The sequence below is a fragment of the Xenopus laevis genome, chromosome 9_10L (genome assembly GCF_017654675.1).
Source record: "Xenopus laevis strain J_2021 chromosome 9_10L, Xenopus_laevis_v10.1, whole genome shotgun sequence".
NCBI lineage: Eukaryota > Metazoa > Chordata > Amphibia > Anura > Pipidae > Xenopus > Xenopus laevis.
The window spans coordinates 29,791,592-29,817,481 of NC_054387.1; the positions used below are offsets into that span (position 1 = coordinate 29,791,592).

Consider the following 25,890-nt stretch of genomic DNA (forward strand, 5'->3'; position numbering starts at 1 on the left):
TAAGATTACAGAAAGTGTATGGCTGGAACTGTATTCACAAATATGTCCCCAGACCTCGGGCTACAGTATGGTCAGTCCTGATAATAAAGTGGAAATGTGCCAGGCTGGTTCTTGAGTGCATGTAAAATAGCAGGAATAAGATACTGTTCTTGGAAAGTTGCTGGATGTTCAGTTTCTACTTAACTTCAATTGTAAATGTGTGTTTTTGATTTCTGTTTCTCATTCTACACCCATGTTTTTGAACACACTTTCACTCTGCTATCATTGTATTATCTTGCAAATGAGACAGAGATCCAAGTGCAACTGACCTGAGGCAGTAAGTCAACCTCTGTGCTCCAGTCTCTATTTCTAAAAGTATAACAGCTCTCAGTGTTTTAATTTCTGCCATTTGTATCCATGAGTAGCACTTCTTGGGGGATTTACATGTGGAGTTAGTTCAAAATTGCTTTAGTGAAAAATGTTTATTTTAACCAGAAAGTCTTCTAACACCAAATTAACAAACATCTCAAGCACCATTTTCAGATTTTTTTTACTTCCAAATCTTGGAATAACAGTGTTAACTGTCAATTTATCCCAGTCTTTTTAAATTTGATTTTAATAAAGGACAAACAATACTTTAATGAAACATAATCATTTGGGCCAGTGTAAAGAGTCCTTTACATATTATAAAACCCTTTGCTAGGAATTTCATGGACCTTTCTTGCTTAAATAGTCCCTACATCCTATGCCCAAGGCACAAAAAAATTTGTTAAAGAACATTCCGATTGGCGTCCAAAAAACCTCAATAGCTTTAACTTGCTTTTAAATTGATATTTTTTAGCAATGTTTTGCTCTTTTTATTTTCTAAATCACAACTGCTCGATGCTTCACAAAACCTGTACATTTTTAGTGTCCGCATGTCTTTTTCAAATTGAGAAAAAACTTAGATTTTCAAAAAATCAGTCCCTGAGTATGCCAATGATTAAATATTTTTCATATTTTGCTTGTTTCAACATATTAATGTTACTATAAATAACATTCTTCATAATAAGTGTTACTACTACTGTCTGGTAAAAAAATAAAAAAAAGCTACCTGATACCTGAAAAACAAAGGTTTATGGAAATGTATTGACATGGGTTGATGTCAACAAATTACAAACCAATCAGGAAAAAGATTAAATTAGAGGCGGTCCTAAGTTTTCCTTAAAAGAAGGCTTGGTTAAAGAGAGATTTTATGTTGAAAAGTGCTGCATCCTTATTTCTTTTTGAAGAATATACTGGAAACAGAACATAAACAGAAGACATATAGACTTGGAGACATTTTATCAGATGAGTCTAGAGGCACACTATAAACAAGGCAGATTACTAAAGGAGGCTAAGAAACTGGATTTAAAAGCTGCCCTGGAAGCTATACATTCTACAATCAAGGTGCCTGAGATATTGTCCACAATAACAACTAGTAAGTTCACTCCATGTATATATATATATATATATATATCTATATATATATCTATATATATATATATATATATATATATATATATATATATACAGTGTAAATATATATGTATATATATATGTATATATATACAAAAGCCTTGAATATTCTGTAAATTATTTTCTTAATGGTGCTCTGTGATATTATTTCTGTCATTATGTCCTTTTAAATAAGGCTGTAACTAAGGTTTCGGTCCCTGTTGGGAATTTTATCAAAAATAAAGTACGTGACATGATGAGCATTTATACACTCAAGAGGCAATGGGAGTGTATAAATACTGATCATGTCATGTGCACCTTATTCTTGATAAAGGACCCAACAGGGACCGAAATGTTGGATATACCATGTTATAAAATAAATCACTTTTTATGATGAAACTAGAATACTGGTCCCTTCTAATACATATATTATACTATTCAAGTTTGAAAAATATATCCTTTCTAAATGCCCAATTTCTTATAAATATGCAGACCAGCACTGTTATTTTGCCTTAAAAGGGGATCATTTATAAATATTCGAACTGACTGAACATTACGTAATATTATCCGATGTTACAAAAACCTCTTAAAGCTATCTAATATATCAGCCGGCTCGACTGATTCAGGGAGAAGCCATATCTTCACAGCTCTCTCTGTAAAAAAACCCTTCTAGATATTTAGCCGTATTGCCAATATTTAAAAAAAAAATATTATTTATATTACAGGTAGTGATACTGTGTTATTATGGGAGGCGCAGTTGTGGATGATGGACCATCTGACATTAAGGCTCCTGATGGCGGATGGAGCTGGGTCGTCCTCTTTGGCTGTTCGTGATCACTGGTTTCTCCTATGGATTTCCAAAAGCATTGAGTGTCTTCTACCATGAACTGATTGCAGAGTTTGAGATAGGATACAGTGACACAGCATGGATTTCTTCAATAATACTGGCTATGCTCTATGGAACAGGTGAGTTGGATTATTTATTCTTATTGATAAAAAAAACTCTGCTAGCAATACTAAAAACTAAAAGGCTAGCGTAGTATATAAACTGGTTATTTTAATAAAAACACTTTTTAAACTGAAAATGAGTTAAAATTGGAGAATAAAAGGCTTTAACCATGTCTTCCTTATACAGGTCCTCTGGTTGGCATCTGTGTGAATTGGGTTGGCTGTCGTCCTGTAATGGTGGTTGGAGGTCTCTTTGCCTGTACTGGGATGGTGGCCGCTTCATTCTGCACCAGCATTATCACAATCTACATCTGTGCTGGCATTGTCACAGGTAAATTCCATATCATTGCACAACCATTAACCGGTAAAAATATACACAAACTAATGCCTTTACTGCTTTTTTTATCAGTTTCTAGTTCACACAATATTTACCAAAAGACGGCATGTAGTGCTTTTATCCTGATTTATTTTGTTTTTATTTAAAACCTTATTAATCTGCTATATTCTATCAAAGAAAAACAATAAATAAGGAGGGTACTATAGTCCTGCTTTTTTTTTTTTTTTTTTTTTTTTTTTCTTTCAAAACATTTTTATTGAAAAACAATGTCATATTCTCTAACATATCTTATTTTTCTTTTTATGCAGATGGAATATAATTCTCCTGCGCAGAGGAGAGCAGTATTGTCACTTTTCAAGCACATTACAGAAAGCAAAAGAATCAGAACTGTTAGAGTCCTTGTTTTATATATAAGTCTCTCAATGTAACTATAGCAAGGATTCAAATTACATGTCAACAATAATATTGAAATTAACAAAAATAGAATAAAATTTAAACCGTCTAAACTCTTATCGTCATTCTGTTACATATCTTAATGTCTCCTATTAAAATATGTTAGTTGGTCCAGGAATCTCCCTTATAGGTTTCAACTCAAATAAATAAATACTATTACTTGTTCTAAATAATTCCATGCCCAGGCTCAATAACTATCCCATACCGATTGCCAAATCACAAAGTGGTATAAGCAATCCACGGTGACCATATTTTGGCATAAACATTATAATTATCTGTTGTGATACTTAACAATTTTTCATTAACCATTATCCAGTTCATTTTGAGGCGGAACACCGCTATAGGAATGGAACGTTTTTTCCAGGATGTTGCAATGGACTGTTTAGCAGCTATAAAGATAAATTGAATCAATTTTCGAGTAGACTTATCCAAATTGGGTATTGACGTATTTAGCAGTGCCTGCATGGATCCTTACGGAGATTAACACCCGTAATGGAATCAATCAGAGTGAATACCCTAGACCAAAATCTAAATACCTCTTTACATTTCCACCAAACATGAAACATGGTACCTTCCATCCCGCAGTTCCTGAAGCATAATGAACTTGAGTTAGGGTAATATTTATGCAACTAGGCAGGGACCATATACCAGCTAGATAATACTTTATATTGTGTCTCTTGAGCCAGGATATTAATAGAACTTTTGGCTGTATTTTCCCATATCTGCTGCCAAGTAGTATTGTCAATTGTTTTATTTAATTCCTTTTCCCATTGTGTTGTATAAGTAGGGGGCGCAGTATTAATTGAATTTAGGATTTCTTTATATAGGATAGTTATTATACCTTTGTTACAAGGAAATTTAAGGCACATTTGCTCCCATGCTGTTAATGTTAAAACTTTAGTATAGCCTGCAATTACCTTATTAATAAAATGACGAATTTGGAGGTATCGAAAGCTTTCAATCCTAGGGGGATCATATTGGGCAACTATAGAGGACCATTGCATAACACCCTGTAAACCCAGAAAATGGTTAATATAAATTTTATTTTGCTCTAACCACCATTGAAAATCTTTTCCCTGTAAACCTGGCTGAAACTTAGGATTTCCAAATATAGGCATGGCTGGGAGATGTGGAGACTTCAGAGGCGTATTTTGTGTAACCTGGTCCCATATAGCTAAGGACAATTTCAATACAGGAGTTGAAACTTTGGGTCTCTCTCGTTTAGGAATCCAAGGCAACACAGTTGGATTTATAGGTTTTAACCGTTCCATCTCAATTTGAGCCCACAATGGAGGAAATGGCCTATAAAAGTGAATCAATGGCACTATTTGTGCTGCTTGATAATAGAAAAGAAGATTAGGAGCACTCAGCCCTCCTTTATTTTTCGGCAATGAGATAGTTTTCTGTGATAACCTCGATTTCTTATATGACCAAATAAATCTATTAAGCTTTGACTGTACCTTGGCTATAACAGTTTTAGGAACTTCTGTAGGTAATACTCGAAAATAGTATAGTATTTTAGGAAGAATTATCATTTTTATAGCATTTATTTTGCCAAACCAGGAGACATATAATTTTTTCCATCCGGACAGTGTCTTTTCAATTTCTAACCAAAGTGCAGGGTAGTTAGCTTGGTATAACTCTTCCAATTTAGAAGTTATTTTGACCCCCAAATAAATCAAATTCTTATCCCTCCATTGGAAGTCAAAGTTAAGTTGGAGCAATTTCTTTTGCATCAAAGATATTCCTAAAGATAAGGCTTCTGATTTTGTCGGATTTATTTTAAGGCCTGAAATCACGCCAAAGCTATCAAGAATATTAAACAAGTGGGGTAATGATGTGAGCGGTTTAGTTATTGTCATTAACATATCGTCTGCAAATAGCATTTGTTTATGCATTTGCTGACCTATTGAAACTCCAGTTATTCCAGGATCTTGTCTGATTAAAGTAGCTAAAGGTTCAATTGCTAATATGAACAACAATGGAGATAGGGGACATCCTTGCCTTGTGCCCCTATGTAGCATTATATTACTGGATTCAAATGGACCCCATTTTAAGAAAGCTTGTGGGGTGTTATATAAGGCTTGTATTAGGGAGATAAATTTATTCCCAAAATTCCACTTCCCAAGTATGTAATAGAGGTAATCCCAAGAAACTGTATCGAACGCTTTTTGTATGTCTAAGGACAGTAACAAAGCCGGAGTTTTAGATGCATTAAGGGTGTATATTAACTGAATTAGTCTTCTGATATTTTCTCCACCCTCCCTATTAGGAACAAAGCCTACTTGGTCCGGATGAATTAAGGAAGCCAAAAAGGAATTCAATCGGATAGCCAATATTTTCCCCAAAATTTTCACATCATTATTCAGTATAGCAATAGGACGATAATTACCACAGTCTAACGAGTCTTTGTTTGGTTTCGGAATTAATGCTATTTGTGCTAGTATAGACTCCAAGTGCATCTTGCCTCCCTGCAAAAGCTTATTAAACATTGCAGTAAGATATGGAGATAAAATTGGGGCAAATTTCTTATAATATAGTATTGAGAAACCGTCTGGACCTGGTGTCTTGGAGTTCGGAAGCAGCTTAATAGCTAATAACGTTTCATCATTTGTAATGTTATTGTCCATAATCTGTCTTTGTTCAGTAGTGAGAACAGGTAAGTGAATGTCAGCAAATAGCTTATCTGCTAAGGTAGTATCGAAATTAGTAGGGGAATGATATATCTCAGAGTAAAAATCCGAAAATTCTTTCAATATAATAGGTGGGTTACCCGTAATAACTCCTGATTTAGTTCGAATTCTATGAAGAGGAATATTCGAAGTCATAGTAGAGTGTAATGTTCTAGCTAAAGGAGTATCTGGCTTATTACCTTTACTATATCTTCTATTAGTTTGCCATTGGATTGTATTCTCAATATCAAGAGTATATTGTAGATCTAATTCTCTTCTAACAGTCATTATATCATTTTGTATTCTAGGGGAATGTACAGTTTTGTTTTGCAATTCTAAAGTAAGCAATTTATTTTGTAGGTCTCGTATTTTCTCCATCTTTTGCTTTTTACGAGCCGTGGATATACTCATTAATTCACCTCGCAAGACAGATTTATGGGCTTCCCATAACGTTACAGATGATGATACCGTTCCTTGGTTAAGAGTAAAGTATTGATTAAGGGCTCTTTCTATTTGAAGCTTAAATTGCGGGGTTGCTAAAATTGCATTATTTAATCTCCATCTGTATTGAGACGGCTTACAGATCAAAGACCTCAGTTCTACTTGTACTAAAGAATGATCTGACCAAGCTATTGGTAGGATCTTGGCAATAGTTAGATTTGGCAATAGAGTCTGCGATAAAAAAATATGATCAATCCGAGAATAGGTCTTATGTGGATTAGAATAAAACGTAAAGTCTTTAGTTGTAGGCCATCTTTCCCTCCAAGCATCTATTATCAACAATTGTCGCAAGATTTCTAGTATCTTTTTTGATTGTGACATATCTATACCAGATTGGGAAGTTCCTTTATAAGTTTTATCAAGCTTAGCATTTAAACAAATATTAGAATCACCGGCCATTATCAACGGGCCTTGTTGGTATTGCTGCAAAATATTCTGTAAAGTTTCAAAAAATTTACTTTGTCCTGTATTTGGTGCATAATAATTTAACAATGTTATAGACTTATCTTGTATTTCACCAATTAACAGTAGGTATCTTCCATTAGGATCTCTCTTAATAGTTTGTAATTTAAAATGTAGATTTTTTGCAAAACATATTGCTACTTCCGTTCTTCTTCTCAGGACCTGAAGCAAGGTAATATAGGGGAAAGTAAACTGATAAAAAGGAGGGCAGAGAGTCTAAAGAAAAATGTGTTTCTTGTAAAAATAAGATATCTGAGTGGATAGAACGATAATACTTAAAGGCTTTTGATCGTTTTTGCGGAGAGTTGAAACCTTGTAAGTTATGAGTAATAACCTTTAAATTAGCCATGTAAATAACTGAAATCGTACGACAGTGTATGTACAGTAAACTGGTTTAGGGAGAAGAACCTGGATTATAATGTACGCTACTATAGGAGACCAAATAGCTTGTAGACGGGTTTGACTTAACAGCATCAAAGTAACTGAAAAACCATATACATCTTGATATAGATGCAAAATATAAATCACAATCTTAGTAAACACATCCGTCACGTTTTTGTGACGCTTCATATTTTAACCCTATGAAGTGAAAAAGGAAAGAGAAAGGGTGGATCGTGGAGCCTCTTATAAACATAAGTGTAAAGAATATATGCACATCTTGAACTTGGAAATCTCACAAATAATTAAAGCAATTAGCGTGATGAAAAAATCATAATATCATACTACAAATCATATCAATTATGACCCAGAGCTCACCATTACAGTTATACCAAAACAGCTAAAGTTATTTCAGCCAGCGTCTCGGTTTGACGGTACAGCAGCAGGGTGTTGCTTGAGTTGTAAATGCTGTAACAATTCAGTCGCCTCATCCAAGGCTGATACTGAATAAGACTTTCCCCGGAACATAAAGTGAAGGTGAAATGGAAAGGCCCATCTGTATTTTATATTATTCTGTTGCAAAATCGCTGTTACTGGACGTAACGAACGTCTTTTAGCTATCGTTGCTGGAGCAATATCCGCAAAAAATTGTAATGCGTGTCCTTCATATTCCAGCTGGGGAGATTGTCTAGCGGCATGCATGATTGCCTCTTTAGTGGAGTAATATATAGTCCTGCTTTTTAATACAGCCATAGTTACATAACAAAGCCAAAGGAGAAAGTAGAGTTAGGAAAACAAGGAGGGACCACTGGAGGACACACATTGATGAATTTGTTACATCGTTTTTGCAGATAATTGACTGTTATAGATTTAGTTATTGCCATTGGTCCTAAACATTTATTGTCTAATGTAAATTCTTCTGAAGTGTTTTCTTTTCATTTAAATTTGCCTGGCTCATACCACAGTGTATGTTTTATTTTTATGTGTATCTTTCATTTTCCTATTGTAGGTTTGGGCCTGTCATTGACTTTTCAGCCTTCCCTGATGATGTTAAATCGATACTTTGACAAACGGCGCCCACTGGCAAATGGATTGGCTGCAGCCGGAAGTCCAGTGTTCCTATCGGTCTTATCGCCTCTTGGGCAAACACTCCTGGATACATATGGTTGGCGTGGAGGTTTTCTTATTATGGCTGGATTAATCTTTAACTGCACTGTATGTGGGGCTCTGATGAGGCCACTGGTAGCTCCCAAAAAGGCAAAGTGGAACAAGCAGAGGAAGATCTTAAAAAGAACATTGAGAAACCCCCCCAAAAAAAGATAATTGACATCACTGTGTGCAAAGATAAAGGATTTGTTATCTACACCTTAGCTGCCACCATCATGGCTCTAGGACTTTTTGTACCACCTGTATTTGTGGTCAATTATGGCAAAGACATTGGTGTCCCAGATACAACGGCATCTTATCTCCTCACAATCCTTGGGTGTATTGATATCTTTGCAAGACCCACCTTTGGCGTTGTCACTGGTTTACCACGCATTCGACCTTATGCGCCCTACATATTTGGCTTTGCCATGTTATGTAATGGCTTCATTGATCTGATGGGCTCTATGTCAAATTCCTTTGGAGGACTGGTTGCTTTTTGCATCTTCTTTGGGATTTCCTATGGAATGATTGGTGCTCTGCAATTTGAAGTCCTGATGACATTGGTTGGCACAAAGAAATTCTCCAGTGCTCTTGGACTGGTCCTTCTGGCAGAGGCCTGTGCAGTTCTCGTTGGTCCACCATCAGCAGGTAATTTTTTCTTGTTTTTCAAAGATTAAACTAACATTTTTTTTCTATAAACTAAATAGCAATTGGTTTCATAAAAATGATTTAAACTTTCAGTATATTAGTTGGTATGTGCTTTTTTACTTAATCTCTCACAGTGTTATCAGTATTACATCACTATTTAAATAACTATATTCATTTATATTCATATAGTTTATATATTATTAAAGCTTGAGAACATGTTTATCAGACATTTATCATAGATCTTGTATAGTAATCTATGAAAACAAATACTAAATTGTTATATGAACAGTAGAAAATCTGAAATGCTTCATTAACAAATTTTTGAATTGCAGGGCGAATCTTGGATGGAACAGGAAAGTACATGTTTGTGTTCATTGTTGCTGGTGGTGAAGTTGCGCTCTCATCCTTGGTTTTCACATTGGGAAATATCTTATTCCTGAGGAAAAGAGGAAAGGAGCCGGACTGTAAAGAAGGAAGTGCAGAGAATGGGAAATTTAAAAAGGCAGAAGATGATATGAAAGCTATGTCTGTATATACTGTACAAATGGAGATGGTTACCACTGGTGTAAAAGAAACAAATGAGACCATGAAAACAAAAGAGCCTGAGAATAAGGAAAAAAGTGAGAGAAATGTGGTAGTTAATACGTCAGAAGGCAAACTAGAGGAAATCCAAAGCATGATCCTACAGGAATTGTATAGATCACTAAGGATGAAACAAAAAAAGACTGCAAAAATGTGTTCAAATATATCTGTCATAATTTGTATGAATCTGACAATTTTTTGTATCTCATTTGAAATACCTATAAATACCGCTGCACTTAACAGCGTACATGAGTACTTACAGAGTAAATAAAATTTGCAAAATATGATGTAAAGATTTGTCTACATACTGCAGTGTTCTAAAGGGGTTTCAGCTTGGGCTATTACTTTTACATATATGCTTCAATTTTATGTGCTCAGTTATAAAACTGGACATTACATAGTGTTTTGTATATTTTTTATGTTTGACATATTCGACTTTTCTTTTCTTAAAAACAAAAAATTACAAATCAGTGCAATTGTTCTTATATTTGAAATCTGAAAATATTAATTTTCCCAAAAATAAAATCTGGGTAACAATATTCTTGGTAGGAGAACATATTTTTTGTCATCTTATTGTACTGAATAAAATAATGGTTTTACATTTACTGTCTATCATTTTATAATCTTGAGCATGCAGTACAGTTTAGTCTTTCGTGCACAAAATAAGGACATTTGGAAAACATGACTACAGGCCCGGATTTCTAATTGGGCCACCCCTAGGCTAGGTGGCATGCTGCCCCCTAAAATTCCAAATGCAAATTGAAACATAACTAACAGAACTATAAAAAAGACCTAATCCAGAACTACAAAAAATGTGGTCAAGAAATAACTGAAACACATACCAAGTTAAATGAATAATAGCAGCCAAAACTACCTATAGACCACATTTTACATTAAAGGTAACAAGGCTGATAGAATGCTGGCAAACCTACTTGACAGAAACAGATGCAAGTCCAAATTCATTATTTAACAAAAGCACAGTTAACAATTACAGAACCTAAACAAATTGCAAATGAATTAGCACTATAGTACTATAAAATCTTATTCAATATAGGATCCAGCACAGGCCTACCAAAACCTACTCTGGCTAGCATCAACACATACATAAATAAAACTGGTCGCCCAACACCCTTAACACAACAGTTAGAACTGCTTAACAAACCCAATTACAACAATTAAAATAGAGGAATTCAAATCAATTATAAAAGAGCTGAAACCAGAAAAAAGCACCAGGTCCAGATGTATTCACCAATCTATACTAAAAAACGTTCATTAACATCCTATCCCATTATCTATTAAAGTTATTCCAAAATATCATGGATACTGGCTGAATCAGCCCAGAATACCTTCAAGCCCATACTGTAACTATACCCAATCTGGGGAAAAGTCAAGATTTATGCCAAAATTATAGACCCATTACATGTCTCAACACAAATCTGAAAAACAGACCTGAAAAAAAAACTGCTAACCAGAAGACTGAATTTGGTATTACCTTCCCTGATGAAAAATGATCAGGTGGGCTTTTTTCTAAATCAACAAGGATCAGACAGTAGTAGGATATACCACAGCATTTTACAAATATTAAAGAAATCTAGAATGCCTGCTCTTCTGCTCTACCTAGATGTAAATAAGGTGGTTGAAGGCAACCTTAACAAAATTTCAACTAGGTGATAAATTATTAAAAGGTATCCAATCACTATACTCTAAAACAAAACGCATAAACAGGACCAGACAGGGCTGCCCATTATTGACCTTAAAATTTACTTTAACAGTCGAGTGTTTGGCTCAATGTATATGGGACAACTAAAATTTATCGGTTATAATCACCCCTTCTGGTCACAAAAAAATAGGAGCATTTGCAGACAACATCCAATTGATTCTTAGCAAACTAATCATATCTCTACCCAATTTATTTAAAGAAATCATGACACTTCTGTCACTATCTTGGTATAAGATTAATACCAACAAAACTCAAGTGTTACCTAATAACATATCAAAACAAACTATTTAAGTTGTCTCTCAGAACTACCAGTTTGACTGGAGGGAGACTTATGTCACATATCTGGGAAAAAAAACGACCTAAAGACTCTAACTTGATACACAAATTGAACTACCAACCTGTCAAGCTTACCAGTATAATCCAGTCGTAGAAGGAGCTGGAGCTGTAGATATTGAACCGACAAGCGCCTCACACAACCGCTACCCACCTGGAGTGGAACAGGGAGCAGGGTTGTGGAGAGTAGCCAATGAGACGATCAAGCGAAGTACAAAAGGATTAGGCAAAGTCGTGGTCAGGAGGTCCGAGGTCAGAAGGCAGGCAGCGATATTCGTAAACGATGAGACAGGCAGAAGAAATCGTAGTCCAGGTACAGGCAAGGGTCGGTAACAAGAATTCAGGAGTATAAGACGCTAGGGTTTCAGTCAAACAACCTAATAACCAGGCAATGCATCTTAGTCTGGATCTGGTTTAAATATTGTTACTTTGGCGCCAAACTGGCGTCTTTGCGCTGGCGTTGCGGAACTGAGCATTAGCGCGCCCGCGCCTGCGCCGGACAGGACGCATGTGTAAATTCTCACATTGCCCCCCATCAAGGAGCGGCCTCAGGACGCGACAACCAGAAGGCTTACCAGGATAAGTTCCATGGAATTTTTCCAGCAACTCCGGAGCGTGGATGTTAGAAGCTGGTTCCCAAGAATTCTCTTCCGGACCATAACCCTTCCATCTCACCAGGTACTGGAGACGTTTGCCTCTTAATCTGGAATCTAGGATCTCCTCAACCTCAAATTCTTCTTGACCATCGACCACAACAGGAAGCGGAGGAGGAGCCGTACGCCCAGGAAAACGAAACGTTGAGGCCGGTTTCAGAAATGCAGCATGAAACACTGGATGAATGTGCCAGGATGCTGGAAGTTTAAGCTGGAAAGCCACAGGATTGACTTGACGAATAATAGGAAAGAGACCCAGGAAACGTTGACCCAACTTCCTACTGGGACAAGAAAGCTTAAGGTTAACAGTTGACAACCATACACAGTCACCCACCTTGAACTCTGGGTCACCTCTCCATCTCCGATCAGCATAAGTTTTGAAATATTGTTGAGCCTTCTTCACGTTTTCTTGAAGTTTTTGAAAATTATTTGACAGAAAAGTTAATCGTCCTTGACAGCAGGAACTAAAATGTCAGCAACAATGGCAGAGGGAAAAGTTACTGGATGAAGACCATAGTTTGCGAAGAAAGGGGACTGATTGATTGAAGAATGGTGGGAATTATTATAAGCAAACTCTGCAAGAGGAAGAAGATTCACCCAATCGTCTTGGAGGTACGAAGAATAACATCTCAGATATTGCTCGAGAGTCTGGTTAGTTCGCTCGGTCTGGCCATTGGACTGGGGATGAAAAGCAGAAGAAAGGGACACCGAAATCTTGAGTGCTCCACACAACGATTTCCAAAACTGTGATGTGAATTGCGGTCCCCGATCCGACACAACCTCATCTGGAAGACCATTAAGTCTTACTACTTCCTTAATGAAGGTATCGGCCGTCTCGGAGGCAGAAGGAAGTCTTGGTAACGACTTAAAATGAGCCATCTTGGTTAAACGGTCCACAAAAACAACAATGGTGGAACAATCACAGGACAATGGTAAATCAGAAATAAAGTCCAAAGAAACTGAACCCCATGGACGAGAAGGCACTGGCAGTGGTTGAAGAAGACCAGTAGGCTTAGAATGAGAGTCCTTGGATCTGGTGCAAACTTCACATGATGAAACAAACTTAAAACAGTCTTCAGCCATCCCAGGCCACCAAAATAACCTCTTAGCCGAGAAAATGGTCTTCTTGATACCTGGATGACCCGCCAATTCGGAATCATGAATATTCTTAAGGACCTCTAAACACATTTGTTCTGGAACAAAAATTTTACCTTGATGAAGAAGAAAACCCTCCTTGGGAACTAATGATGGTTCCGAGATGTTTATGGATGCGTCTTTAATTTCATCTATAAGAGTAGACTGTAGCAGGAGGAAATTGTTAGAGTTTAAAATCGTCTCAGGAGCCAGAGGAACCTCGTCTTCAGGAGAGAACATTCGAGATAAAGCATCCGCTTTAACGTTCTTTGACCCAGGACGGTATGTGAGATGAAAATTAAATCTCATGAAAAATAAAGCCCACCTTGCTTGTCTAGGTCTCAACCTCTTGGCCGAACGTAGATACTCTAGATTCCTATGATCCGTAAAGATGAGAATCGGATGTTTAGACCCCTCAAGGAGATACCTCCACTCTTCAAGAGCTAGCTTGATAGCAAGTAATTCACGGTCAGCTACATCATAATTACATTCGCTCTTGGCCAACTTACGAGAAAAAAAAGCAACAGGATGAAGATCCTCTTGAATCCCAGTTCTCTGCGACAAGACAGCACCCACCGCAAGTTCTGAAGCGTCAACCTCCAAAATGAAAGGAAGGGAGACGTCTGGATGGTGAAGAATTGGGCCTGAAGTGAAGAGAGTCTTCAGTTTCTCAAAAGCCCCCTGAGCCTGTGTGGACCAAACAAACTTTTGATTATTGCGAGTCAACTCAGTAATTGGAAGGATGACTTAAGAAAAATTCTTTATAAATTTTCTGTAAAAATTTGCAAAACCAATAAAACGTTGAACAGCTTTTTTGGAAGACGGAATTGGCCAGTTAAGAATTGCAGAAATTTTCCTGGAGTCCATCTGGATACCCTGAGGAGAAATGAAGAAACCCAAAAAGTCCACAGATGATTGTTCAAACACACATTTCTCGATCTTGGCATACAGCTGATGAGTGCGCAAACGTGCCAGGACCCTCTTTAAATGTAATCTGTGTTCTTCCAAAGAATTAGAAAAAACAAGAATATCATCTAAATATATGATGACGAATATATCAAGGAAGTCTCTGAATACATCATTAACAAAATGTTGAAACGTTGCAGGGGCGTTGCAGAGACCAAAGGGCATGACTAGGTATTCAAAATGCCCATTACGAGTACGAAAAGCCGTCTTCCATTCATCGCCTTCTCTTATTCTGACCAGATTGTAAGCGCCCCGGAGATCCATCTTAGAAAAGATCTTAGCCTCCGCCAAACGTTGAAATAGTTCAGGAATGAGAGGAAGTGGGTAACGATTTTTGACTGAGATTTTGTTCAAATCCCGGTAGTCGATGCAAGGCCTTAATGAATGATCCTTCTTCTCAACAAAGAAAATCCCGGCTCCTGCTGGAAAAGAAGACTGTCTAATGAAACCTTTAGCCAGATTCTCATCTAAATAAGAACGAAGCTCCACAAGTTCAGACTCGGATAAAGGATAAACTCGTCCAAAAGGAATCTGAGCCCCAGGAAGAAGATTAATAGGGCAATCGTAAATACGATGAGGAGGTAACTTGTCAGCCCCTCTTTTATTGAAAATGTCCGAAAATTCCCAGTAAACCTGAGGAAGAAGGTCATGGATTTCAGAGGCAGGGGATAAGGAACAGACTCTATTTGAAGAGGAAATACATTGAGAAGAACAAAAATTCGAAAGAAAGTTTACTTCACCGGTAGCCCAGTTGATGAACGGGTTGTGTTTCTGCAACCAGGGTAATCCCAGGATGACGGGGAATAAAGGAGAAGAAACCACATCAAAGTTCATGACTTCAGCATGCCCTTTATTCAACAAAACAAAAAGTGAGACAGTCTCTTGCACCACAGGGCCTGAGGTTATCAGAGAGCCATCTGCCACACGGAGAGCTATGGGATTCTTCTTGGTCTGGAGCGGTATCTGGAACTTTAGTGCTACTCTATTGTCCAGAAAACACCCGCTGGCCCCAGAGTCAAGGATTGCTTGGAGTTCTACCCGCTTGTCTCCCCACTGTAAAGACAAAGAAACTGTCAGGAGAGGCACAGGAACATGGCAAGAGGTAAAGTCTTTTTCAAGCAACTTCTTACCCGCTGGGCGGGTCGGACAACCCCCGAAGCAAATGACCTGCTTGTCCACAGTAGAGGCAGAGGTTGAGCCTGTGACGCCTGATACGCTCCTCTGGAGTTAATGCAGATCTAATGGCTCTAATCTGCATGGGTTCTGGAGCTGTACTGAAGACGGGTGGAGGCATAGCTGGAGAAAATGTAGAAGGCATTCGGACAGGAGGTGGAGCGGATGGTAACATCCAAGTCTGAGGTGGAAGGCCCGCTTTCTCAGCCCTTTCTTCCTCTCTGCATTCCCTGAGCCTCTGATCTAATTGGATAGAAAGGAGGATGAGGTCCTCCAAACTGTCGGGGATGCCAGTACGGGCTAGCTCATTCTTCAGTTCGGATGAAAGTCCAAAACGATACTGATTCTTTAGTGCTGCTGGGTTCCATTCAGTATCATCCGCCCATTGCCGGAACTCCAGCGTGTAATCTTCCGCTGGACGGGTCCCTTGCTTCAGGGCACGCAAGGCAGCCTCGGCGGTAGTGGCTCTGTGTGGATCATCAAAAATGACCGCCATTGCGTCAAAGAAAGAATCCACTGTGGCCAATACAGGACTGTGACGATCCATGAGACGAAAGGCCCAAGTCTGTGGTTCTCCCGTGAGGAAAGAAATAATAACCTCAACCCGGGTTTGCTCAGTAGGGTATGTGTGGGGTTTGAGCGAGAACAGCAGCTTACAGTTGCTCCTGAAGTTCCGGAACACCTTTCGGTCACCAGCAAATTTCTCCGGAAAGGCCACCTTGGGTTCCGAGATTTCCGAGGTAATCACCTGGACTTCTGATGGAGCAGGAGGAGTTGCAGCAGCCGTGGAAGGGAGTACAGCTGGCGGATGAGTTCTAATGTGCTCCTGTAGCTGCGAGTAGCCACTTTGCAGCTCCCGAACAGCTTGCATGAGAGTAGACAGCTGCTGGGTCAGGACAGCAAACGGAGATGCTCCTTCAGCTGGATCCATCTTGGCCTGGTTATACTGTCAAGCTTACCAGTATAATCCAGTCGTAGAAGGAGCTGGAGCTGTAGATATTGAACCCACAAGCGCCTCACACAACCGCTACCCACCTGGAGTGGAACAGGGAGCAGGGTTGTGGAGAGTAGCCAATGAGACGATCAAGCGAAGTACAAAAGGATTAGGCAAAGTCGTGGTCAGGAGGTCCGAGGTCAGAAGGCAGGCAGCGATATTCGTAAACGATGAGACAGGCCGAAGAGTCGAGACAGGCAGAAGAAATCGTAGTCCAGGTACAGGCAAGGGTCGGTAACAAGAATTCAGGAGTATAAGACGCTAGGGTTTCAGTCAAACAACCTAATAACCAGGCAATGCATCTTAGTCTGGATCTGGTTTAAATATTGTTACTTTGGCGCCAAACTGGCGTCTTTGTGCTGGCGTTGCGGAACTGACGCCAGCACGTCCGTTTTAGGCGTTTCCGCCCGCGTCCTTGCGCCAGCGACCGCCACCGACGCCTTCGCGCCCGTGCCCGTCGCCGGCGTCCCGTGTCACGCGACGGCGCGCATTAGCGCGCCTGCGCCGGACAGGACGCATGCGTAAATGTTCACACCAACCACTGACAAAAACTGTAGAAAGAGAATGCAATAGATGGCAAAAATAATCTCCTGGTTTGGACACATTACATCTATAAAGTTTAATCTGGTCCCCAAAATATTGTTACTATACAGAGAAGCATCAACAAGTTCAAATGGCAGCATAAGCTCCAAAGAAAGGGCTTTGACATCACGCAATATCCCAGGACATTAGAAGAGATGGGGATTCCCAATATAAAATGTTACTATATCGCTTCAATACTAGAAACAGTTGCAAGAATGCATGCCTTGCAGGGATACAAAATATGGGTAGATATGGAGGCAAACATGGTACAAGACAAAAAGCTACAACAATTCTTTTGGTTACGCAAACAAAATAGACCAGTGGTGGAAAATCTATTGGCCACTGCAAAACTGTCATAAATATGGGACTCAACATCAGCAATGCACAAGTTTGGATCTTTTCCTTCACCATTATTACTGTTTATAGTACTCGGACAATTCATATCACACATCTGCCTCCAGAAATGGACTGCAGCCGGCATTAACATTTTGGGAGATTTGTATTTTGCAAATTCTCTAAGATGCTTTGAGGACTTTATGGAGAAAAATAACATACCACAAACCCAAAGACATACTCACCAACAAAGATTAAATTTTCTGCAAATGGCCACCCCGAATTATAAGACACTTCGCAGCTCCACATTGATGGAATATCTTTGTGGAAATGCATGGAGTGGCAAAGGTAGTCTCTCAGATTGTTATAAAATACAACTTCAGAGAAGATAAAGGCGACCCATAAATTACCATATATGACTAAATAGGAGAATACATTCCAAAAACAATTTTCCCCTGCTCAGTGGTGGGATACGATAATAGCTGCAGGTATTAAAAAAAGCGCCGAAAACATCAAAAATTGGGAACCATGGAAAACTAAACAAACTCCTCATCTACCCATACATAATCTTTATCTTTGGACCCTGCTTCAAGAAAAACGTCCAAGTGTCATCTTTGCCACACCGATTTCATCTGCTTTTTTATGTAAACTATGTTATGTTTGAGCTATGATGGTTAATTGTAAGCCATGTTAACTTGTCCATATTTACAATCTGCAGTTGACCAGAGTTTTCTCTGAGAACCCCATATAAATTTTGTTAATTTTCTCTGCAAAACAGCCAATGCTTGCGGTGTAACTTCCATTGGGAGCAATCAAAAAACATATCACATTTTGGGTAACAAAACCATTTCTACCATATTTATTTTACCAAACCACGAAATCCGTAATTTAGACCATGGCAAAAATAATTTGTTAGGTTTGTTCAAAAGCCAGGGCCGGAATTATGGATAGGCAGAATAGGCACTCTTGAGCGTTAAGACTGGCCGGGCAGGCCCGGCGTTTTCCAAAGCTGAGGATGATTTTTTGATATAAGCCTTTAAGTGATGTATTTACATTCACCCCTAGGTAATGTCTATATTTCACTTTCCACTGAAAGTCAAAATTAAGATTAATTTTTGGTATTACAAGAGGAAAGGCTTTTGGATTTTGCTGGATTCACCTTCAGCCCAGAGAGTGTTCCAAAACCATTAAGCATATTAAACAAGTGTCGCAGACAAAATAATGGATTGGTCAGGACCAATAACATATCATCAGCAAATAACATTAGTTATTGGGTTTGTGACTCTATGGGTACCCTGGTTATATTTGGGTCTTGCCTTATCATCATTGCAGTTAAGGGAGCAACTGCAATGAGTATACTGAAGGAATGACAAAGTAGTTAGATGCATTTTGAAGACCTGGCAAACAGTATTTGATATAATGGTGTACCTAAAGTGCGATAGAACTGCTGGAAATACTTTTTGAAAATGCTTTTATTTATGGGAATCTCAAAAAGATAGGAACAGACTTCGGCTATTGCTATATGGATGTGGAGAATCGGATTCTCAGCCTGAATTTCTCTGTAGGCTTCGAATATGCTCTTCCACTGCTCCTCTGCTGCTGCTCCGCCTGCACCCCAAAACATTGCCTCTGCACAGGTGCAGGCAAAGATGGTGGATTTCAGCACGGAAGTGCAAGATTTTGCAGGGGACCAGCTTCTCATATTTTAAAATTTTTCATCTGCACATGTTGAAATTTGGTCCAGTTTCCTGTATTTGAACTTCTGCTACCACCTAGAAAGCTTCATATGTTATGGTAAGTCCTGAAAATTAAGTGGAAATGTGCCAGACTGGTTCCTGAGTGCATGGAAAGAAGCAGGAATAAGATACTATTCTAGGTAAGTTGCTGGATGTTGAGTTTCTACTCAACTTCAATTGTAAATGTGTGTTTTAGATTTCCGTTTCTCATTCCACACCCATATCTTTGAACACACTTTCACTCTGCTATCGTTGTATTATCTTGCAAATGAGACAGGGATCCAAGTGCAACTGACCTGAGGCAGTAAGTCAACCTCCGGGCTCCAGTGTCTATTGCTAAAGAAATAACAGCTCTCTGTGTTTTTAATTTCTGCATTTGTATCTTCTATGAGTAGTACTTCTGGGGGGGATTCACATGTGGAGTTAATTCAAAATCGGAGTGTTGAAAATTGTTTATTTTCACCGGAAAGTGAAAGTGAAAGTTTAAATTTGATTTTAATAAAGAACAAACAATACTGTAATGAAACATACTCATTTGGGCCAGTGTAAAGATTCCTTTACATATTACAAAACCCTTTGCTAGAATTTTCATGGACTTTTCTTGCTTAAATAGTCCCTACATCCTATGTCCAAGGCATAAATAAATTTGTTAGAGAACATTCCGATTGGCTTCCCAAAAAACTTTAAATTGCTTATAAATTGATATTCTTTTTGCAACATTTTGCTTTTTTTATTTAATAAATCACAGCTGTTCGAGGTTTCAAATTTTTAGTGTCCGCATTTTTTTTCAAATTAAGAAAAAACTTTGATTTTCAATAAATCAGTCCTAATCATGCCAATGATTAACTATTTTTGATATTTTGCTTGTTTTATAAATTATATAACTTAAATTACACAAAAGCTTTGAATATTCTGTAAATGATATCCTTAATGGTGCTCAGTGATATTATTTCTGTCATTATGTAATTTTATATATATATATATATATATATATATATATATATATATATATATATATATATATATATATTTATACCATACATTGAGAAAGGCCTTGGATAGGGTTGAAACGTCAGATTGAAGTTCTGTAAATAAATTATTATTTTACTTTATAAGCCCTGAGAGTGTGGATTCTTTGTGAAGTATGGCGTAAATTTTTGATGCTTCTGCACCCAGGCACTCAAATTGATTTAGTCGAGTGCTGGTAGCCCTTTGGAATGTATACAGTGTGTGTGTGTGTGTATATATATATATATATATATATATATATATATATATGAAATAAATCACTTCTTATGATGAAACTAGAGCACTGGTCCCTTCTAATACACACACCCCACACATATATATATATATATATATATATATTTAATCATAAAGCTATATGTCTTTTCAAGTTTGAAAAATATATCCTTTCTAAATGCACAATTTCTTATACATATGCAGACAAACACTGTTATGTTTCCTCAAAGGAAGATCATTTAATATATTCTAAATGACTGAACATTATGGAATATTATCCTGTTACAAAAAAACTCTTCTTAAAGATATCTAATATTTCAGCCTGTACGACTGATTCAGGGAAAGAAAAAGAAAAGAGAAATCCACATCTTCACAGCTCTCACTGTAAAAAAAAAAACCTTCTGGATATTTAGCCATATTCTCTATATTTAAAAAAATATTTATTTAATTTTGCTCATTAGGTAGTGAAACCATGTTACTATGGGAGGGGCAGCTGTGGATGATGGACCATCTGACCTTAAGGCTCCTGATGGCGGATGGAGCTGGGTCGTCCTCTTTGGCTTTTCGTGATCACTGGATTCTTCTATGGATTTCCAAAAGCATTGAGTGTCTTCTACCATGAACTGATTGCAGTGTTTGAGAAAGGATACAGTGACACGGCATGGATTTCTTCTATAATACTGTCTATGCTCTATGGGACAGGTGAGCTGGATCATTTATTTTTATTGATAAAAAAAACTCTGCTAGTAATACTAAAAAATTACCTGACCATAAAGGCTAGAGTCGTATATAAACTGGTTATTTTAAACAAAACACTATTTAAACTAAAATTAGATAAAATTGGAGAAAATAAAAGACTTCAACCATGTTTTTCTTATACAGGCCCTCTGGTTGGCATCTGTGTGCACTGGTTTGGCTGTCGTCCTCTAATGGTGGTTGGAGGTCTCTTTGCCTGTACTGGGATGGTGGCAGCTTCATTCTGTAATAGCATTATCACAATCTACATCTGTGCGGGCATTGTCACAGGTAAATTCCATATCAATGCACAACCGTTAGCCGGTAAAAACATACAGGGGAAGGTTTATTATAGCAGCACAGGGGAAGGTTTATTATAGCAGCACTGAGCAGTACAAAGATTGACGCAGTTGTGTCTTTTTTCCAAATGTGCTTACAGTGATGGCCTTGACATTACATGAACTAATGCCTTTACTGCTTTTGTTCCAAGAAGAATGTATCAGTTTCTAGTTCACACAATATTTAACAAAAGACGGCATGTAGTGCTTTTATCCTGATTTATTTTGTTTTTATTTAAAACCTTATTAATCTGCTATATTCTATCAAAGAAAAACAATAAACAAGGAGGGTACTATAGTCCTGCTCTTTAATACTGCCATTGCATAGTTACATAACAAAGACAAAGGAAAAAGTAGAGTTATAAAAACAAGAAAGGACCACTGGAGGACACACATTGATAAATTTGTTACAAAATTTTATTTTGCAGATAATTGACTATATTATATAAAAGTGCATTTGGGAGGTTTGTATCCAGGAGTACGTCTTCCACGCATAAGATACCCTCATCCTGAGGAATGGAAGTATAAAGGCTTACTATGTCAATGCTACAGAGTGTAATGTCTTCACCCATGTTATCCAATTTACCTAATTTACTCAACAAATCATTTGATTCTGGGGATAAGTTTATAATAAGACAACCCTCTATAAAACAACCAGAGAAGTGGTTAAGGAATTCCTTACTTACTGGTTCAAATCTCACCGAACATAATTCCAGGATGCCCTTTGTAAGCCAGTACCACCATAAGAGTAAACAAGTTGAAAGAGTGGTTAAAAGATTCTGGCCCATTTTTCAGGGTGACAAGTCATTTTGTAAAGTGTGCACAGAACCAACCATGTTTTGCTACAAAAAAGGCCGTAGATTACCTATGTGCAGTGTAACCAAAAACGAATACTAGACAAAGCTTTTTATTCCAGGGGACTGCGAAAAAAGGCACGTACCCCTGTTTAGGATGTGTGCTGTTCCTCTGTGATAAAAGGAGACTCAATCAGTTACCCCATGAGGGGCAACAAAATGAATCTCAAATGTTATGCCACTTGTGATACCACAGGAGTAATATATCTGTTAAAATGCCCCTGTGGTCAAGTCTATGTTGGACAAACAATACGACCTGTAAAGGAAAGAATCAAAGAACACAAGTCTGACATTAGAAATTATAAAATAAACACCCCCCGACAGAAACATCTGTATCCAGACATTTCTCTGTCAATAATCAGAATCAGTCACAACTCAAGTGGCAAGTCCTCGAGGTTGTATTTAAACCACAGAGAGGGGGTGAAATGAAGAAATTGCTCCTCCAACGAGAGTCAGTAAGGATTAAGAGACTAAACAGTCTGGTTCCCTTCGGCTTAAATGAATATTGGAGCATTGCACCATTTTTGTGATTATTTATATCTTGTTCCTCTTTTTCAGATAAAATAAACAGAAAATTCTGCTGCCCTTTCTAACGATTAATGAAAACCCACAGTGCCGTAAGACATAAAAGTAACATAATTATTGGGCAGATAAAATATTTAAACAATAATTTTCATAATGTGGTATTTGATGCAGACGTGTGCTTAATGATGGATTTATTACAGCAATTGACCCTTTAGGTAGGCCAGAATGGCAGTACCTGGGAGTTGTTCATTTAAAGACTTTGAAAATATGGACTTTAAACTATGGACTTTAATCTATGGACTTGATTTATTCACTCCAGCTTCTTGGTTGTCACTTTTTCTAAAAATAGTTTTTCTAGAAATGGTTTAATAATTGTACACTGTATGATTCAAAACTTGCAAAAAATAGTGGGAGCACTTACCAGGTACTAGGATTCACCTGTGCATGTCACAAAACCGAAGATCCCAACGGTTGCTTCCAAAGAGAGAGTGAGTTTGTAGGTGCAGCACCAAGGAATCCAGGAGGTAGAAAAATTAAAAATATAAACCTTTATTCAAGCATTTTAAAATGGTAGTATGAAAAAGCATGCCCCACACTAAACAAAGGGCTGTTCACTCAACGCGTTTCATGGCTCTCGCCACTTCCTCAGGAGCTAACAGACACCCCAAACACCAGATATATATAAGGGACATCAAGCCCCTCCCTGTAGCAGGCCCCCACCCATCCCCATAAGGTTTAACCCTTTCAGTGAAAACCATATGTAAACATGCATCTTCAGACAAAGGTTAACCCCCACATTAATACTCAAAACCTATACAATAAAATAAAACCAAACACAATATAACGAATCATCGTAAAAAGCAATACATAGTATTCATCTTATCTCTCCCACTCCAGATAAACACTGTTGCTAATAGTAGCTAAAGACTCCAAAAAAGTGAACATTGATGTAATAACCATTTCGCTTATGTAATATAAATCTAGAAAGCCCTAATAATCCCCGAAATAAATAAATATAACGAAATGTATCCCTCATTCAACATTTAACTCATTATCAGCATATTAACATAAAGGATACAAACATTATCAGTGTATCTTAATAATGACTCAATGGATTGAATATCCAAACCCCATGATATCATGAACAATGATCCGCCAAGAATTAATAGAAGCAGGAAACCTCCCACTCCCTATTCAACCCCCCAAAAGATTCAGTTGACCTAAGCTGATATATCCAGTATGCCTCCTTACGTAGTAACAATTTATCCAAATTCCCACCCCTTGGTCCCACTGTAACTGTATCAATAACCTGGTAATGTATTTTAATTTCCCCATTATGTTTGTCCAGTATATGCTTAGCCACTGCGGACTTAGTGTCCTTTCTGTTCACTGAGGAAAGGTGTTCCAGTATCCGTGTACCCGCTCTTCTTACAGTTTTACCCACATATTGGGCCCCACAGCTACATGTGACAAGGTAGACCACCCCAATCGAGGCACAATTAAAATATCTCCTTATACCATAAGTTCTCCCCGTTGACGTTGATCTGAATTCCTTTGAAACAAGTAGATAATGGCAAGATTTGCACCTGATTCTGCCACATCTATAGTTCCCCTTATACCTAAGCCATGTCTTATTGTTACCACCCCTTCTGGAATCATAAAGGCTTTTCGACAGCCATGACGCTAAATTCCTATTCCTCTTGAACACAAAAGAGGGGTGGGGGTCTAAAACAGCCGCCAATATCGGATCCTGCCTCAAAACATTCCAGTATTTACTCACACTAGTTCTAATGAGTCTGGTGCTTCTATCAAAAGTAGTGCAATACCGTAGCGTACTGTCTTTACGACTCGTTCCCCGTCTACGATCTTTGTCCCTAGCCAAAAGGGCTTTTCTATCCAGCGAGACTGCCTTCTCATACGCCTCCCTGATTACCTCATTCTCATAACCTCGTTCCAAGAACCGGTCCCAAAGTTGCATTGCCTGCACATTAAACCGCTCCCAAGACGAGCAAATCCTACGTAGGCGAATAAATTGCCCTACCGGGATTCCCTTCTTACAGCTAAGGGGGTGGGCACTGTCAGAGTGTAGTAGTGTATTCCTTGTAATTGGTTTCCTATATAGGTCAGTGACCACTGCATCCCGTTCCACTGAGAATAGGACATCCAGAAACGGAATATGTAACTTATGTGTCTCCATGGTAAAGGCAAGACCCTGCACTCTCCCATTGCAATATCGGACAAACTCCTCCAAAGACTCCTCGTCTCCATCCCAAATACCAATACAATCATCGATGTAGCGAAAGAATTTAACCAAACGACCCCGAAAGTGGTCGGGGGCCTGAAAAATGTGGAGTTGCTCAAACCACCCCATGTACAAGTTAGCATACGTTGGAGCGAACGAGGCCCCCATCGCCGCCCCACACTGCTGAAGGAAGAAATGACCATCGAACAAAAAATAATTGGTGTGTAACAGAAAATTAACTGAGTCAAGTATAAAATTGCATTGTACGTCGGGGAATCGAGACTCACCATGTAGCCAATATTTAATCGCCTCCATCCCTAAGGCAACTGAATCTTTTGGGGGGTTGAATAGGGAGTGGGAGGTTTCCTGCTTCTATTAATTCTTGGCGGATCATTGTTCATGATATCATGGGGTTTGGATATTCAATCCATTGAGTCATTATTAAGATACACTGATAATGTTTGTATCCTTTATGTTAATATGCTGATAATGAGTTAAATGTTGAATGAGGGATACATTTCGTTATATTTATTTATTTCGGGGATTATTAGGGCTTTCTAGATTTATATTACATAAGCGAAATGGTTATTACATCAATGTTCACTTTTTTGGAGTCTTTAGCTACTATTAGCAACAGTGTTTATCTGGAGTGGGAGAGATAAGATGAATACTATGTATTGCTTTTTACGATGATTCGTTATATTGTGTTTGGTTTTATTTTATTGTATAGGTTTTGAGTATTAATGTG

At 38.0% G+C, this 25,890-nt stretch overlaps 1 protein-coding gene and 1 pseudogene across 1 annotated transcript; one reads left to right on the top strand and one right to left on the bottom strand.

The window, feature by feature from the left end:
* Positions 1–2,184: 2,184 nt before the first annotated feature.
* On the top strand, positions 2,185–9,983 carry LOC108701003 (annotated as a pseudogene).
* LOC121397896 lies at positions 9,393–25,457 on the bottom strand. The gene is made up of 2 exons (XM_041575999.1): positions 23,322–25,457; positions 9,393–9,436 (listed from the first exon to the last, which is right to left on the bottom strand). The coding sequence occupies exon 1, from the start codon at positions 25,455–25,457 to the stop codon at positions 24,063–24,065; it is 1,395 nt and encodes a 464-aa protein (XP_041431933.1). The 3' UTR covers positions 9,393–9,436; positions 23,322–24,062.
* Positions 25,458–25,890: the final 433 nt, after the last annotated feature.